This window comes from Diplotaxodon limnothrissa, linkage group LG3 (assembly GCF_057381915.1).
Source record: "Diplotaxodon limnothrissa isolate DT_005_m linkage group LG3, D_limnothrissa_male_GT1.1, whole genome shotgun sequence".
Lineage (NCBI taxonomy): Eukaryota > Metazoa > Chordata > Actinopteri > Cichliformes > Cichlidae > Diplotaxodon > Diplotaxodon limnothrissa.
The window spans coordinates 63,944,197-63,963,174 of NC_140598.1; the positions used below are offsets into that span (position 1 = coordinate 63,944,197).

General features: G+C 40.2%; 2 protein-coding genes across 2 annotated transcripts; both read left to right on the forward strand.

Annotated features, from left to right (window-relative positions):
• Window positions 1-1,645: 1,645 nt before the first annotated feature.
• ndufs2 (NADH:ubiquinone oxidoreductase core subunit S2) lies at window positions 1,646-13,068 on the forward strand. The gene is made up of 14 exons (XM_085351109.1): window positions 1,646-1,764; window positions 4,482-4,585; window positions 4,993-5,183; window positions 5,338-5,458; window positions 7,000-7,112; window positions 8,118-8,192; window positions 9,962-10,039; window positions 10,165-10,250; window positions 10,560-10,679; window positions 11,527-11,656; window positions 11,953-12,048; window positions 12,203-12,286; window positions 12,703-12,760; window positions 12,853-13,068. Exons 1-14 carry the CDS (start codon window positions 1,658-1,660, stop codon window positions 12,888-12,890), a joined length of 1,401 nt encoding a protein of 466 aa, XP_085207235.1. The 5' UTR covers window positions 1,646-1,657; the 3' UTR covers window positions 12,891-13,068.
• A 276-nt stretch (window positions 13,069-13,344) lies between these two features.
• Window positions 13,345-18,379, forward strand: fcer1g (Fc epsilon receptor IgFc epsilon receptor Ig). Its single transcript, XM_085351110.1, has 5 exons — window positions 13,345-13,518; window positions 15,925-16,016; window positions 16,443-16,487; window positions 17,287-17,310; window positions 17,434-18,379. The coding sequence occupies exons 1-5, from the start codon at window positions 13,452-13,454 to the stop codon at window positions 17,485-17,487; spliced, it is 282 nt and encodes a 93-aa protein (XP_085207236.1). The 5' UTR covers window positions 13,345-13,451; the 3' UTR covers window positions 17,488-18,379.
• Window positions 18,380-18,978: the final 599 nt, after the last annotated feature.

Below are 18,978 nucleotides of genomic sequence, written 5' to 3' on the forward strand. Positions count from 1 at the left end.
TTTAATGAAGGCTTGTCCACAATATTGACATGTAGTAGTGTATGACTGTGAGCGTGTGGGCGTGCGAGTGTGTGTGTGTGTGTGTGTGTGTGTGTGTGTGTGTGTGTGTGTGTGTGTGTGTGAGCGAGAGAGAGAAGGATCAAGGGGGAGTGCGTGGGCGTAGGCGCGCACATCGATTTGTACAGCGTGTTTGTATAGATGCGTGAATGACTGCGCGTGTACGGGAAGCATACTTTAAACACGCGGCGCCCCAATCGGAGCGCTCGCGTCACTATTGTATGCACTTGCGTGTGTGCATGTCTGTGTCTAAAAGTGTGTGGGTGTGTGTGTGTGTGTGTGTGTTTAAAGTATACGTCCATATCATTTCTCTCACAATCCTGTTACAGTACTTTTATACCTCTGGTAGGACTGTATCCTGTATTATTGTGTCTTTGAATTTAGAAAAATCCAATGTTTATCTTATTGTACTGTTCTTCGTAGCAGAGAAAACTGTTCAAAAGATGTACAACGAACGTTATCAAACTCTCATTTTTTAATTTCATTACCTTCAATATTTTTTAAAAATGGTATGTAATTATTTTTCCACAGTATTACATAAATAAAAGCACTGTTTTTTATAAAGTGTGGCATTTGTCATCTTTGAGTAGGTGGAGATTTTTTTTAACATGCACTGCTGGAGCTTCAATTCTTCATTGGAGAGTCCATTATAAGTCTGTAGTATGTTTATAGATGGCAGTACAAAGTGTTTTAGAAAAATAATAATAAACTTTTAATACTTTATCTAATTTTGGGGTCCTAATTTTGGCTGGTTTTGTAAAAACATTGAGTAAGTTCAATAGCCTGTGATTCTTTTTACCTTCCACTGCTGTTTTATATCCAATGTACCTGCTAGAGGTTACCAGCATGGGGGTAATCATTCAAATTCTTCCCATATTTATTAGGATCTAATTATAGTTAAGTTTAAATACAACCAAGACTGCACATGGATTATTGACTGGATGCACCATTGTATGATAATATAAGTGCAATATCCATCCAGGACAGAGAGACACAACCATTCAAGCTTGTATTCATGCCTGTGGTCAAATTAAGAATAACCAATTAACTATTAGTATAACTATTAGTAACTAAATGATGGATTGGGATTAAATAAGTTTATGCATCTTCCTGTTCCTTTATTAACATGTAAGTTATTTATTATTATTAATGTTTTGTTTTCCTTTTGATTTGCTTTTTTGTTTGTCTTGTTTTTCTGTTTTTGTACTATTTTAACATGTTCAAAATAAAGATACAATACAATACAAATTAACCACCTGCATGTTTGTAGGCAGTGAGAGGAAGCCAGAGTACCTGGGAGAACATGCCAAATCCACTTAAAAGACCTCAGTGAGAATTAGAAGTGAGAATTATTGATGTAAAAATGTAAGTTATGATATTAAATTGTTACTTTCATTTTATTATATATATATATATATATATATATATATATATATATATATATATATTAATAATTCTTTATATTTTTAAATCTTCGTAGACATAAAAATAGAAAACAATGAATTGAACTACATTTACCGACAGGTGGCAGACACGACACCACGACTACAGAAGAGGAAACTCTTCTACGTCACTGGCCGGAGGTTGTCTAACAGCCAAGATGGCGGCCACAATGTTGAGGTCGCTTAGCAAACTCGGACGTCCTTCAACAAAATTGTTATTAGGCCATAATGTGCTGAGCCCTGGCTGTGCGCTGCTGCAGAACAGGTATGATAGCAAAAAGACAAACCGTGACTCCACGAGTTATCTTTGTCCTCATGACGGTCTTCGCTTAGCTCCTCACAGATGTGCATGCCGAGAGGCTCATGCTAGCAAAACGCTACATAATCCGGCTTTGCTTCTATAAAACATCGCAGGGCTCGCCCTGTGCAGTTTAGTAGTATGAAAATAAATGAAAAACATATTTATTGGCTGCTTGCCTATAACGAGTGCCCTCAGCAGCTTGTTTAGAGCATAGGTCCGCATCTCCCACTGTCGGGTTAACTGGAGATCTGCTGTCAGCGTGTGTCAGTGTTTACTACATCGGTGTTTCATGGTCAGTGAGGTCAAAATGGTTTTAACGCATAGACAGAAAATTAAAGGTTTTGGCACAAGGATGAAAATAAATAGATGATTTTGGAGGTGTAGTACGCTATGTTTAACTCAGCTCAGGGCTTCAGAAGGTCTCTGAACCAAATTCAGGGGGATATAAACCTGACATATTTATGCCTCTGTATATTTGTAATATTCAGCATTAATACGTGCTATTTTATTACCGTGGCTGTATGTTACAGGACTCATGCAGTGCTGTCAAAAACATGTACATGCTTACTACTTCTATAGGAGTTAGGAGGGCACAGAGCAGCCAGATGGTGCTAATCAAATGCATTTGAATAACTGATCCGCAAATGTTACCAAACTAGCTGTTTGCTAGTTTTAGAGCACTCAGGTGTGTGTTAATACAACGCCACATTCTTTCCAGGGGTGGAAATCCCAACGAATGCAATCCACGGTCAGGCTGTGCAGTGCTCAGAGGAACTGGAAAATCCCAAGAGCTCCATCTTAGACTGTACAGGCCTGAGTTAGCATGTTAAGTGTTTAAATTCATGACAGTTCCCAGAGAAAAAGTTTGCAAAGTTGCTTCTGAAACCCCCCACAAGATTTAATTATCATTTAATAATAGTATGTAAGTTCACGCACAAATCAGTGATTTGCTGAATGACATCACTTACAGTTTTGGCATTGTCCCACATATTCTGGAGGATCTGTGGTTTTTTTCTCATTGCATTGTTGCTCTCATGCAAAGTCTTTGGAAGGCTGTACCTTTTCTGGCTTCCTTTTCGTACACAGTTGTTTCAGTGTCTTCAGGCTTCTTTCTTGCATTATTACCACTTTTTCCACTTTACCTGGAGCTCAGCGTATTTCCTTATGTAGACATGGGGCCTTGGCAGTATGCAGAGTGCACAAGCCTGCTGGTTCAGAGTGATTCTGATTTACTTACATACACACAATGGCAAGACCAAAATAGGCCGGTGCACACATTTCATAAACCTGGTGGTAGTTTTGAGTGTGTGTTTGTTTTTGCGTGGGATAAGAGTGTTTCCATACGTACTTATCTGCCTTCACACACATATGAAATTCATCAATAGGATTTAATATTATGTCTGCACAGAATTTCAGCTGTAACAGGTTCAGTTCTTCTGGGAAGGCTTTCCGCAAGGTTTAAGAGTGTGTTTATGGGAATTTTTGATCATTTTGTCACAAGTACATTTGTGAGGTCATGCACTGATGTTGAACGAGAAGGCTTGGGTTTCAGTCTCTCCTTTAGTTCATCCCAAAGATGTTCTATCGGGTTGAGGTCAGGATTCTATCCACGCCAGTCAAGTTCGTCCACACCAAACTCACTCATCCTTGTCTTTATGGACCTTACTTTGTGCATTGGTGCACAATCATGTTGGAACAGGAAGGGGAAATCCCCAAACTGTTCCTACAAAGTTTGGAGCAGGAAATTGTCCAAAATGTCTTGATATGTTGAAACATTAAGAATTTCTTTCACTGGAACTAAAGGGCCGAGCCCAACTCCTGAAAAACAACTCCACACCATAATCCAGTGCAGTCACACAAGTACCGTTCTCCGGTCAACCACCAAACCCAGACTCATCCTTCAGATTGCCAGACAGAAGTGTGATTGGTCACTCCAGAGAACACGTCTCCACTGCTCTAGTTTCCAGGGATGGAGAGTTTTATACCACTCAATGCAGCTGCTCGACGATAAAAACCGATTCCATGAAGGTCTTTACGCACTGTTCTTTAGCTAATCCGAAGCCCATTGAAGTATGGAGGTCTGTAGAGATTCGCTCTGCAGAAAGTTGGTGACATCTGCACACTCTTCAGCATCCGCTGACTCTGAATGGATGAGTGAAAACTTAAAATGAGTAAATGAGGGATAGCTGTTCCAGTCGCAGAAGTAAATCTACAAAGTTTCAAAGTCCAAACCTCAACCTCATTGAAACACTGTCGGGAGATCTTAGGAGAGCCTGCAGACCTCAATGATCTGAAGCCGCATTGTAAAAAAAAAAAACTTGGCCAAAATTCCTCCACAATGACACGAGAGACTGATAAAGTGATGCACAAAACAATTACTCGACCTAAGTTCTGCAAAAGGTGGCCCTCCAAACTACTGAATCATTGACATATTTTGTTTTTCACGAAGAAAACTTTCCATCTCTGCATGTTTCCTTGATGAGCTACTTCTAACGATCAGTCCTCAGGTTGGCAGGCTCAGTTCCAAGTAACATCTGATAATGAGGTTAAGGCTTTAAGCAGCGCGTAGGTAGCCTGAGGCACCACCTTTTTGTACTGCAGGATCGTGTTAGCACTGATAAAGGTCGCCACCCAGCCTCATACCTACATCGCCTTAAAAATAACCTTGCTGTGTTTCACAGGCAGAAACAATGGCAGCCAGATGTGGAGTGGACGGAGCAGTTCGCTGGTGCAGTCATGTACCCCACTGCTGTTAATGAGAAGTGGACACCGCCCCCGTGGAATGGTAAAGACTGCTGTTCACCAACATCTACTCGTTTCAAATATTACTTTTTTCTTTTAATTGTAACTGAAAGGGAAAATAATGAGCTGCCAAGACTGCGGGAGAGTTGAACACAGTCCAAGTCTAAATGTATCATGTCAGCCTTTGGCAGAGACACAACGGTAAAACGTTTGACTTATTTCCATTTTTGTCCTCTGTGTTTTCTGTCTGCCAGCCTTCATTAAGATGGGAGGCAGGTATTCAGTGTCTGACTTACGCGTTTCTATTTCCACAGTGCACTTGATTTAAGATGTGCTCATAGTTTGGGCAGCTTGTTCCGCATTATGGTTATTTGTTTGATGAAAACAAACGTGCTGGTCTGTCAGACTGGTCGAACTTTAGTTTGCTGTTTTGTGCTCTTTGTTTTTCAGACAAAGATCCTCCTGCAGAGAAGGAGGTGTCCAACCTGACGATTAACTTCGGCCCTCAGCATCCTGCAGCTCACGGTGTGCTGCGTCTTGTGTTGGAGCTCAGCGGGGAGTCTGTCAAGAAATGTGACCCACACATTGGCCTGCTGCATCGTGGCACAGAAAAGCTAATCGAGTATAAGACATACCTGCAGGTACTGAACAATGGGATGACTTAAGTGGTCTTTGTACTCGCCAACTTCCAGCCATTACATACCTGTTAAATTATTTTGTATGCATGTAAGTGTAGGGGCAGTTTGTATTATTTTTGTAACCATCCTCATTTAAATAAAACACGTTCTGCTGCAGGCTCTGCCCTACTTTGACCGCCTGGACTATGTTTCCATGATGTGTAATGAGCAAGCCTACTCTCTGGCTGTGGAGAAGCTGCTCAACATCCAGGCCCCACCCCGTGCACAGTGGATCAGAGGTACTGAGCATGAGTGGTCAAATATGAAAACTCCTGAAGAAAAAATATTTAAAAAAACATTATTCTGGAAGTCTTATTTAACCACTATTAATGCCAAATTTGCATTTTATAAATTATTACAATTTGTAATAATTTATAAATTATTATATTATTATTATATTATTATAATTTTTTATTTAATTACAATGTAGTTTGCACTTATGTACTCATATCTACATTTTTTTTTATCTTTAGTTTGTGTATTTAGCTGAAGGAAACTGTGTTTTTTTTTTCTTTCTATTTTCTGACAGACTATTAAGTCTGTCAGAAAATAGAAAAAAATATAAATGAAATAAATATAAATATAGCTAGGGGCAGGGATAGTGGGTAAATTCAAATTCAAATTTTTATTTGTCACGTACACAGTCATACACAGTACGATATGCAGTGAAATGCTTAGACAACTGCTCGTGACCTAAAGTGGTCGCCCCATGATTGGAAGGTTGGGGGTTTGAATCTACTAAACGGCTACCCCGAGGTACCCATTCACTGAGTGAATGGGTTAAATGCAGATGAGTAATTTCCCTATGGGGATTAATAAAGTATGCATTACATTATTGTTATGACTGTAAGATGAATCAAATTTAATGTTGTGCACTTTCATGGTACTTGCGCAGCATTGTTTTCTCTGGAAGTGTAAGACCTTCACTGGGCAAAAAAAAACCCTTTTAAAGCTTGATTTCATGAGCATTTAACAAACGTTTACATTTTTTTGAGTTTCCAACAGCAGTTTTCTTTGTCTGGTATGTTTGTTTTTGACCCTTTGCTTTAAGATGCAGTTAAAAATGACACACTAGGGGGCGCTAACTAAACATAAGCGCTGCTACTGTCTTCTATTGGTCCATTACAAAGTTCACAGCATAGGCTGCACGGAGATGTACGCTCAGTGTGTTTCTGTGCCACAGACACGTGCCTCTCACCTTTAGCCTTGTACGGAACAAATGAGGTTTCTGGTAGAGATCAGGCAGCCACAATTGCACAACGTACATGAACTTGAAGATCTGAAAAGACTACATTTTCCAATGTGGAGAATTGGAAAATGTAGTTGTGGTTGCTTGGATTCTTCCTCAACAGGAAACAGTGAGAACCAAGGATCAGAGTCGTAGTTTTGTTTCAAAGAGGATCACTTTAAAGTCGTGTCTGGCAACAAAAAGCGTCAACTACTGTCTTGACTGTTGTGTTGTGTACCTGCCTTTAATGTTTAGGCTCTATTTGTGAAGAGTTAACTTGACATACGAGCTATCTAGAGCTAACATGCCCTCTGTTCTTGCACTCAGTTAGTGTTCCTGGGGCTTTTTTATCTGATTGAATTGATTGTTTGACCAAGTAATCACCAATCTAATTTCAAGAAGCATTGAAGTGTTTAAGTAGATTTTTTTATTTTATTTTATTTTACGTGGACGCTAACAAAACATGTTGAACTGAAAGTAAAGTAAAACTTCACCAGTGAGCAGCTGGAACCTGTTTCCAGTTTGTTGAGCTCTGTTCTGTGTCGTTTGTAGTGCTGTATGGAGAGTTGACTCGCATCCTGAACCACATCATGGCCATCACCACACATGCTCTCGACATTGGCGCCATGACTCCCTTCTTTTGGATGTTCGAGGAGCGAGAGAAGGTAACGGAACAACAATCACAAGGTGTACTGTGGTTCTAATCTGGGGATTGTTCTAGTTTTTTTTTGTTGAGTCAAGCCCGCTCCCAAAATCGCTGTATCTTTGATTCATAAACAGTAGCTATGTTCTCATCAGTTAGTGGCACAGTGACCTTCAGCTCTTCAGGTGTTTACTCAACAATATCCTGTGTGTGAGTCAGGATGTGGGCCACGTCTGACTTCACATTTTCACTGAGTCACTGAAAGTGTCCCAAAAATGACAGGACTGTAAAATGAGTCAACCGCTTGAGTCTGAATCTTCTGCTGGCGATACAATGTGATGATCTGAAGAGAATCCTGGTTTACGGCATCCAGCGTAGCATGAAATGAGGAGTTTGTGGCTCCACGGTGATGTTACTTAATTCCAGGTTGCTTTGATAGTGAGATTCGGGTTGTCTGTGTTTTTAGGTCAGAGTGTTACTTATCTTCTTTTTGATAATACCCCACAGATTCACTAAGGGGTTCAGCCAAGTCAAGCAAACACAGTAGTAAGTGGTCATCAAAGGATTTGGTGTTAGTGAAATGAAAACTGCATCATCATAAATCCTGACAACAGGTGGAATACGCAGTCCTCCAAAATCTACGGCTACACTGTTGCATAAAGTACTAATATGCTGATAAAACAATGGTACCCCGAATAATCAAAGTCTAGAAACTTCACACTGAACTTCAAACGTCTTGCATTCAGTGTCTGTTGACTAGACACTTGATTGCAGTGGCACCAGCCTCAGTCTACTCATTGAGAGTCTCAGTTGTTTGATTGTAACAGCATTCATCAGTGAAATGATAACCTATCACCGTGATCGACTGGTAGATACGATTGTAGCTTTTCTTTTAAAATAGGCCGTCTAATCCAGCGTATGAGTTTTGCCACTAATCCTGAGACTGTGACACTACTGTACATGGAAATGTGTGGGGTTTTTTTCTTTTTCTTTCCTCTTTAAATCTTTAATTCTTGTCTCCTCTCAGATGTTTGAGTTTTATGAACGAGTGTCTGGAGCAAGGATGCACGCTGCATACGTCAGGCCTGGTGGCGTACATCAGGTAGGAGAAGAATTCATTACATTTTTATAACTAGAAAGTTCAACACTTCTCTAAACATGCTTTTTAAAATCTATCTATAGATACATATACAGTGGGGCAAAAAAGTATTTAGTCAGCCACCGATTGTGCAAGTTCCCCCACCTAAAATGATGACAGAGGTCAGTAATTTGCACCAGAGGTACACTTCAACTGTGAGAGACAGAATGTGAAAAAAAAATCCATGAATCCACATGGTAGGATTTGTAAAGAATTTATTCGTAAATCAGGGTGGAAAATAAGTATTTGGTCAATAACAAAAATACAACTCAATACTTTGTAACATAACCTTTGTTGGCAATAACAGAGGTCAAACGTTTACTATAGGTCTTTACCAGGTTTGCACACACAGTAGCTGGTATTTTGGCCCATTCCTCCATGCAGATCTTCTCGAGAGCAGTGATGTTTTGGGGCTGTCGCCGAGCAACACGGACTTTCAACTCCCGCCACAGATTTTCTATGGGGTTGAGGTCTGGAGACTGGCTAGGCCACTCCAGGACTTTCAAATGCTTCTTACGGAGCCACTCCTTTGTTGCCCGGGCGGTGTGTTTTGGATCATTGTCATGTTGGAAGACCCAGCCTCGTTTCATCTTCAAAGTTCTCACTGATGGAAGGAGGTTTTGGCTCAAAATCTCACGATACATGGCCCCATTCATTCTGTCCTTAACACGGATCAGTCGTCCTGTCCCCTTGGCAGAAAAACAGCCCCATAGCATGATGTTTCCACCCCCATGCTTCACAGTAGGTATGGTGTTCTTGGGATGCAACTCAGTATTCTTCGTCCTCCAAACACGACGAGTTGAGTTTATACCAAAAAGTTCTACTTTGGTTTCATCTGACCACATGACATTCTCCCAATCCTCTGCTGTATCATCCATGTGCTCTCTGGCAAACTTCAGACGGGCCTGGACATGCACTGGCTTCAGCAGCGGAACACGTCTGGCACTGCGGGATTTGATTCCCTGCCGTTGTAGTGTGTTACTGATGGTGACCTTTGTTACTTTGGTCCCAGCTCTCTGCAGGTCATTCACCAGGTCCCCCCGTGTGGTTCTGGGATCTTTGCTCACCGTTCTCATGATCATTTTGACCCCACGGGATGAGATCTTGCGTGGAGCCCCAGATCGAGGGAGATTATCAGTGGTCTTGTATGTCTTCCATTTTCTGATGATTGCTCCCACAGTTGATTTTTTCACACCAAGCTGCTTGCCTATTGTAGATTCACTCTTCCCAGTCTGGTGCAGGTCTACAATACTTTTCCTGGTGTCCTTCGAAAGCTCTTTGGTCTTGGCCATGGCGGAGTTTGGAGTCTGACTGTTTGAGGCTGTGGACAGGTGTCTTTTATACAGATGATGAGTTCAAACAGGTGCCATTCATACAGGTAACGAGTGGGGGACAGAAAAGCTTCTTACAGAAGATGTTACAGGTCTGTGAGAGCCAGAGGTTTTCCTTGTTTGAGGTGACCAAATACTTATTTTCCACCCTGATTTACGAATAAATTCTTTACAAATCCTACCATGTGGATTCATGGATTTTTTTTTCACATTCTGTCTCTCACAGTTGAAGTGTACCTCTGGTGCAAATTACTGACCTCTGTCATCATTTTAAGTGGGGGAACTTGCACAATCGGTGGCTGACTAAATACTTTTTTGCCCCACTGTAGATTATATAGATAGATAGATGAGAGATGCAATCTAAAGATCAGTATAATATTGTTGCATTTGAATATGTTTCAGGATTTGCCTCTTGGCCTGATGGATGACATCTATGAGTGGTGTAAGAATTTCTCCATTCGGATTGATGAAGTTGAAGAGGTGAATGACTCCATGTTCTCCTCAGTTCTCCACAAGCTCTCAGTGAGCTCAAGCACGATGGGCGTGTGGAGCTTGTGGATGCAATAAATTTAAAGTGACATTCATGTTGGATTTCCTTCATGCAGATGCTGACCAACAATCGTATCTGGAAGAATCGCACTGTGGACATCGGAGTGGTTTCTGCTGAGGAGGCCCTCAACTACGGTTTCAGGTAACCCATAAATGAAAGTTCACTGACATATTAGAAAATTAAGTTACACTGATGACAATGATGGCTTCACTTGCACAGTAGTGAGCTGTTATAAATGCATTCTAAATGAATAAACAAACCCTCCTAAAGGGAAGTGACACTGCTGTGTCAGAGGCAACGCGTGTTTTCAGTCTTAATAATGGTGCAATCTGCCACAAACTTATGAAATCAGTTTGTATAATTCATTTAAATAATCTCCTTCTGGAAGCTGCTAGAAATACATGTGTTTGTAAACCTTGAAATGCATCACTCTGCTTTTCCCACCACCAGTGGAGTCATGTTACGAGGGTCTGGAATCAAGTGGGACCTGAGGAAGTCTCAGCCCTATGACAAGTACGATGAAGTGGAATTTGACGTTCCGATTGGAAGCAATGGAGACTGCTATGACAGGTAAGACTCCTCCAGACAAACAGCCCGAGTCTTCTCTATAGCAGCCCGGGTATGAGCACACCAGAAGAATATTTGGTCTCTTTATTATATATATTCTTCTACTGTCTCTTATTATTGAGCAGTTTAGTCTTTTTGAAATGAAATACTTGTGATTTATGTGAGTTTATCTGTTGCTTTTTTACAAAAGGCTGCCTATAGAACCAGGTCTTACCACTCGGCAGCTGCCATGGCGCATATCTCTGTTTCTGATCAAAGCAACACAATGTAAATTTAGCAGTAAATATGTCACCCAGTTTAAAACTCAGACGTTCAGCCTAGCAACAGAAAGCTTCACAGAGACATTATTGGCCAACTGTGTTTAAAAGGAATCCTGGTTTACGTGCCTACACGGTGAGAGCTTGATGCTCCTGGCTTTCATGAATGCAGCATAAATAATCAGAATGAGCCGTCACTCACAGACGGCAGAAGTTGGCGACCTCGTTTGTCCACAGAGTTTGACCTATTTTCTGATCACCCTCTTGGAGTGACTAAACATGTGGCTGCGTACAAAGCACATTGTGGTTCACCAGTCTCACTGGCATGAGTGGAACACATCCACTTCTGTTTTAATCAGTCAAAATGGCCCTGGGAACTATTTTTTTCTCCTTCAGGTCGATTTCCTGTACTATACTATGCCGTAGTACTGTAGTTGTGTAATGCACTCTGAGCATGATGATGCCAGACTGAGCTGCTAACGTCTGCCTTCCACCTTCTCTGCAGAGTGTTTGAGGTGTATATCGTGTAGTGGCGTAGAGCAACATCAGTCCTGTGGTTTACTGCTACTTGTGTGTGTATGTGTGCGGCTCAGGTATCTGTGCAGAGTGGAGGAGATGAGGCAGTCCCTGAGGATCATGCACCAGGCGATGAACAAGATGCCAGAGGGCGAGATAAAGGTGGATGATGCCAAAGTGGCTCCGCCTAAGAGGTCTGAGATGAAGGTGTGTTGAGTAGAGAGGTTTCCTCTTTTGCTGTGCAGCCTGCAGGCTATTTACGTTCTTCTCTGTATTTCATCACTCGTGTGTTATTTCAATTTCTTGTTAATTTGTGTTCACTCGTCCTTTTTCAGAGTTAGGACAGTTTTATTGTAAAACTCAATTAAATTTGGCTGCACTTAAGGCTGGAAACCACCTGTACTTCCCCTCACTGTTGTAATGTTAACATTCCCTCAATATACACTGATGCTCTTTTCTTTTTATGCTTTTTTCCCCCCACAAACTTTGTGTTATTTTGCTAGATGTCCATGGAGTCTCTGATTCACCACTTTAAACTGTACACAGAGGGCTACCAGGTCCCCCCAGGGGCCACATACACAGCTGTAGAGGCACCTAAGGTGAGAGCACTCAGTGTAGAGTATAAGGACAAATTGTGCAGTCATCAAAGTGTACGACTAAGGCTTTTTGAGTCTTAATTAGATGGGACTTTGTTGTGGTGTAATATGCTTATTGGAGTGTGTGTGTCTGTGTGTGCGTGTGTGTGGCTTGCAGGGAGAGTTTGGTGTATATATGGTTTCAGACGGCTCCAGCAGACCCTATCGCTGCAAGATCAAAGCCCCTGGATTCGCTCACTTGGTGCGTACTTAAAAATTTCACACGACACTGTGAAATATTAAATACTCCCACCATCAATTATTCAGCTCATTTAACGGCTTGTCCTCTAGGCTACTTTGAGTTCATTAACTATATTTTATTAAGCGTTACGGAGCAGTTGTTTTTTTTTTTTGTTTTTTTTTTGTCCAAAGCTCTCCTCGGCTTCCTTCCTGTTCGTCTTAGCTCATGGGTAAACGAGCTAATGCAGTTGAACGTCGTCATTAGAATTTGGGTTTACAAGGCTAAAAATGTGTTTGAAGTTGCATAAACAAACTAATTGAGTCGTTACTGTGATAACTCGAGGCTATAATCTCATGAATTAAGACAACTTTTGTGCTCTCGTGCATACTGGAAGCTTCACTTGCTCTAAATGTTACTTCATGTTTGCTTCTTTCTAGGCCGGTCTGGATAAAATGGCCAAAGGACACATGTTGGCAGATGTGGTGGCCATCATTGGTGAGAATGTCACAATAACTTAAATACTTGCAGACATGCAGAAGCGAGCGTGCAAACGGAGCTGCTTCACATCGAGTGTTATCTTCTTGCAGGTACGCAGGACATAGTGTTTGGAGAGGTGGACCGTTAAAGCGATACTCTTAATGTGTCGCTTCCCCAGCGAGGACTCTCTCTCTCTGTCACACCACTATCTTGTCAGACGGGCTTTCTTCCTGTTCTCTTTTCACTGTAGTGAGCTTTTTGACAGGCGGCTTCGTTTATCACCATTCATGTACAATGCCCAAATCAACCTAATAAATATTTTATGTCTGAACAGTAAACGCATCTGTTTTCTTTGTCCCACTGCGATAAGTTGACATCTTAAGGCTTCGTAAAGTCTAAAACACCCTCTTTTTTTTTTTCTTTTTTTCTTTCCACGCTCTTGTGCCGCCTGAAAACAAATAAAGTATTAAAGATGACAGCAGACACCGACGCCTGAGTGAAGTCTTTCCTCTTGGTTGGTGTTAACAGGGGGAGTGGTCTGATGAGATCTGAGACAAATGGACTTAGAGCTCAGACCACAACTTCCCCTCTGAGCTGTAAAGCTGAGTATGCAGTAGTCGAAGTCTTAGCGGAAAAAAAAAAACGCACCAAGCAGTCGTGTTTGCTCGCTGTTCAAGGAGCTGATTATCCGTGTCGAGCCTGTGTTATCATGGCTGGGTGGTGCAGGAACCAAATGCTGGTGGCCATTCCTCTGTGGATGTGTTTTGGGAAAGCCGGTGAGTTGACACAAATACTGGAACGCTTTGTTTTTATGTCACCAGATTTAATGTCCAGAGATCTCGCGCTTGGTTTCAGTTTCCGAGAAAAATGAACAGTTTTTGGGTGAACGGAGGTGTAAAGTTAATCAGGATGAACATGATGTGTTTTCATTATGTGGTTGACTAGATTCAACACTGCTGTTCAATTAAACAGCATTTCTTTAACTACACTATCCTGTTTACCGAAAGTTAGAGAACACTGAGGTTTTCTGACATTTGGCCTTATTCCGCTCAGTGTAGGCAGCAGATGTATTTACCACATTTTAGTTCCTGTGAGAAGAGAAACTGACCCTGCTGAGTTTGTTGCTTGTGGCAAGGGGTGTGGATGCTGGTCTATATGGCCAGTAGCAGCTTCTGCATTTGTTCAGCCACTTCTGCGTATGTAACAAATTCAGCTCCCTCCAAATATGGGAAACTTGTCTCTGACGGTGTATGTGCAAAAATCTTCTTCTTTTTTTTTGTTAAGTAAAAGATAAAATAAAATCACACTGTTGTTCCGTTTTTAATCAAATACAACCAACAGTTAATGGGATCAAATAAACACATTTTTACAGGCTAAGCTGAAACACGTACAGGTTGTCGGCCCCTAAATCGGCCATTAATTTTGCAGACGGAAACGCGTCTGGTGAAGTTGCTGTGAGATCATTCTGGGATATTTTTTTGACTTTTTAATGGTTGTCAAATGTCGATGTTTGTCTTTATGCAAATGTGGATTATGATTTTTTTTTTTTTTTAAAGAAAAAAGATGTTTTATTTATTTAAAGAACATAAGTGAGAAGGTAGCAGGGAACAGTTTGGAAGCGAGTCTCTGTGTGCACAGCCGTCATGTGATCAGAGATTTTAGAGAAGTGAATTTATGAGAAGAGCGAAACAAATTGTGAAGGAAGGAACAGACCAAAATGACGTTAGCTGTCTGGGGAAATTCACAATGAAGACATCATCCTTTCATCCAACTGCAAATAACTGTGTACACATCAAAGTTTTAAAGGCCATAATATACTTTCAGTGTATACTTTCAGCCTTAATAAGAAAAGCCATTATTAAAAGTTAATTATAAACCATTCAGACTTTTTGATGAATTCTTCCTATGATCTCATCTTTTCCATCTGAATTTAGCAAATTTGAAGAAATCCAACCCTCCGTGCTTTGACTGGCCAATAGCTGTTTTTGGAGTCATAAGACAAAACTTCTCTTTTCATCTACCCAATCTAAAGTTACACGGGATCTTTGTAATCACGTAAGTTTTAGTTCCTTGAAAAACAAAGTAGCTGTCAAAAAAAAAAAAGAGACTAGTACAAAAACGGAATTATTTGGGCAATAATTACTTATAATTCTAAAAAATACTTATTTTAAAAAAGGTCAGTTTCTTGAATTTCTTATATCCAGAACAGTTTTAGATTTATCAACACTTTTATGGATTATAAATGACTGAATATGACACGATCGCGCAATATTGAAATTACACACAACCTTCAAAGTACTGTAATGTAAGATCAATGCTTTTTAAGGCCGTTTGTTGCATCTTCTATAGTCAGTCAGATGTTTGTGATGTCAAAACATGACCCAGTCCTTTTGTTTGTTTGTCGACACTTTGCTTGTAATTTCTGCAAGATAAAAGAGGTTTTTATATGATTATAGAGTTAAAACTATCTGTTGAGTACTGTTCAGTGCTTCCATTATGTGGTAAACATGCAGCGAGAAGAGCCTGTTGAATATTGTAGCGTAGGTTCTTATTCACTTTAAACTTTAGGCCTGAACATATTTGAAGTTTTCCTCCCATGCTGTTTGTTAGTCACACTTCTTTTAGTAGACGATCAACTGAGAGCACAGATAACAGCATTAAGGATTTTTGTTGTATCTTCTATAGTCAGTCAGACAGATGTTGGTCATTGAAAGATACGATCCAGTCCTTCTAGTTATTTGTAGACAGTTTGCTTGTAATTTTTGCAATATGAAAGGTTTTTGAATGATTATAGTGTTAAAACTATCTGTTGAGTACTGTGTAGCGCATATTTGAAGTTTTCCTCCCATGCTGTTTGTTAATCACAGTAGTCGATCAACTGAGAGCACAGATAAGACACAGCATTAAAAAAAGGCAACATACCCCATATCTTATGCTATTTGAATGTATTTATGGATACATTTAAACATGTTACATGTTGCAGACTGACCGACAGACAGCGTTCTGCAGTTGCACAGAACTTGCTGCCATCGCTGTTTCTCAGTCTAAAGTGGTGGCAGCGCCATTACCCAACAAAACCGTGTTATCGCTGATATAAGTGATATATCAATGATATATAATCATTTTAAATGAATATATGATCTAATCTAATCTGCTAACGATATTCCCTTGTGTTTTCTCAGCGGCTCTTGCTGAGCCCCAGATCTGTTATATCCTGGATGGCATCCTGTTTCTGTACGGGATCATCCTGACAGCTCTCTACTGCAAAGTCAAGGTTTGCATATGATATAAATGTATATGTCTTTGCAGAAGCCTACATCAACACTAATATAAGGTTTTCATAAAGGTTGTATCCAAGAAAGTTGAAATGTATCTACAGTAGGCTATCATCAGCAAAGTAAAGCACACAAACTCTTAAGATGGTTATAAAAATATTCTCTTGACTGTGGTACTTCTACATGCTGACAGTGATGATTTTAGATTTAAACTATTTTTGCAGCACAAGTACTTGGTCATTATCTTACTGCACTGCACTTCCTTTATTTGTGACAAACGAAAGAAGATATATCTAAAGCGTGTGTAATGTTGCTAACTCTAAAGTGACAACAGGAAATGCACGTATAGCTTACCATACCTTTAGGGTTATACTCAAACGTTACTGTAGTTTTTCTTTAATGATCCCTAACTTTGCCTTCTACAGATCTCCAATGCTAAAGAGGCCGCTGGGAAAGGAAAGCCGAAGGGGGTGAGAATGGATGCAGACACACAAGTGCATACCTTACTGACACAGGCACAAAGAAGCAACACACTGTCTAAACTGCAGACAGCAGCGACACATACACACCACAGCACAAAAGTAGCGTTTCGGTAAACAACCAGAAGGCAGAACTTCACCAGAGACAAAGATGAGCTCATTGGCCAGGTCAAACCTCAGTGGACAAACCCTGAGGTCTGAAAATGGAGCAGAAACTGAAGGATGAAGCTGCCACACCATAGCCGCATACAACCACGTCTACTTAGTTCATGACATATTTAATCCAAATCTCTATTAAGGACTTACTACTCAGCTTACTTTCGAGCTCGTGTAGACATCTGTCGCTCTGGGAAGGTTTAGAAAATGAACAGGGTGTCACTTAGAGCCAAAGAATCTGGTTTTAGCTATGTGGACATTTAACATTTACATGAAGCCAAGACAGTTTTATAAATATCCGTAGTTCTAAATTTAATCCACAAGCAACAGCTTCAGTGACAGTTTTTTTTCTTTCTGTCAAAAATCTGACTTGCACAGGATACAGAGATAGATAGTGTTCTTTTTCTCATGCAAAACTGGTGCGCTGCTTCACCCCCTTTTTAAGTCTATTAATTTCCTATTGCTAGCCACAAACTCTGCACCGCCTAAGCCACTCATGTGTTGCTTACTGGCTTCTATTTTTTTTCTCAGATCTGTAACTAGTTACTAAGAACCAAAAAAACCCGTCATTACAATGTCCGATTTCTTTAATTTCTACTGTATCTGACATTTTTCTCTCCTCTTTCCTTGTCAGAATGTTGAAGAGGGCATATATACGGTGAGTTGTTGTGCTATCAACATGTCAAAGAGAAGAAAACCAGCAGATAGTCGAATGCTGGATTATTATTATAATTATATTTAATGAATTATGGACTGAAATTCTCCTCATCCTCCCCCTCAGGGTCTCACTCCTCATGCAACGGACACATATGAAACAATCGGCATGAAGAAGTGATATGACGAATGACTTCTTTCTCTCTTTGTAATTAAATGTTGCACATCATACTCAGCTTAGGTCTTCAAGAATGTATGAGATTTTGTACATCACGGGTTATTTCCCTTTTGCTTTTAGAGATTCTAGAGGAAGTTTGGAAGGAGTCACAAACAGGGAAGTTGAGGCCAGAAAGGGGAGATTGCGAGAAATGCTTTTTCCTTGTTGCATGACATACTTTGATTGCTCGTATATTTAACATTAACACAAACTCAGTTTGACAGCGGTAAAGCTTCAGAGATATTTTATATCCAGTATATATCCAGTATATTTTATACCCAGTAACTGAAAAAAGAGTGATTTTTGCTTGATATTTATATATATATAAATATAAACTCTTTTTTTAATATAGACAAGCTGTACTGTCCATCTCACTTCCTCCTTTTCTTCTTTTTTTTGCTGCCCGTTTGTGTGAACATGAGAAATTGTGTGTTTTAGTTTTAGCCTCCCAAGTTCTGCTATTCAAAAAACAAGAAAACAACAACAAAACAGAACAGAAGAAGACATGACTGTTTTAAAAAATGCTGCAGTTTAAGATGTTCAATTGTTGTTGAGGAGTACAGAAAAACATAATCGTGCTTCTCTTTAATGAGCAGTGTTTCCTGTACACCACAGGATGGCAGCGATGCTGTCTTTGGTCCTCACCTGTGTGCTATCGAAAAAAATCATGCATGTTATTTTGTAAGTAAACTTCTGCCTTAAAACTGTCACATGTACATACACACCAAACCTATTAAAAGTTTTATGTTAACATTAAATGTTGTGTCTCCAAGAAGCCTCCAACCTTGTGATTTAAAACCCCAAAATAATAAAACAAAACATTACTATACTATACTAATAATGATTAGTAACTGGCAGTAGTTTTACTGCTGGCGTCCTGTTGGTTTAGCTGGTTACAGCTGCTCAGATTTATTTTGTAACAAGCTGTGAATATGCCAGTTACATGTATGCAAATTAACAAGATTACAAATACCATTATGTGCAGGGTGGTGTTTTATTGTGTGTGTTTGTGTGTTTTTCTTTTTAAATTGAGGAAGTCTTCACAGGAATTTTTTGCATAGTACTGATGTTTGTGACGATCCCTTTAAATTAAAGGATTAATTTGCTTTCTTTATGAGGGAGGAGGCACTAGTTTAGTATCAGGGTGAGTATTAAAGCGAAACATTCATTCTTTTAAACAGCGTCTTTGTGCCTGCTTTTCACCTGCCTCTCCTCTGAGCAGAGCAAGTAAAGACGAGAAAATAACTGTCATGTTGCCTCAACCAAACCGGAAAGGTGACTTTTTTTCCCCGCAGCTGTGTGCGCGTGAGTGTGTGTTTGTGGCTTGTCGGGTTGTTAGGTGTGTGTGTATGTCAGAGCGAGAGCAAGAGAGTGAGAGAGAGAGAGGGGTGTAGCTCAAACAGGTGTATCCCAAACAGGTAAAGCTGCGCCTTATTTTCCTCTAAAGGGCAAACA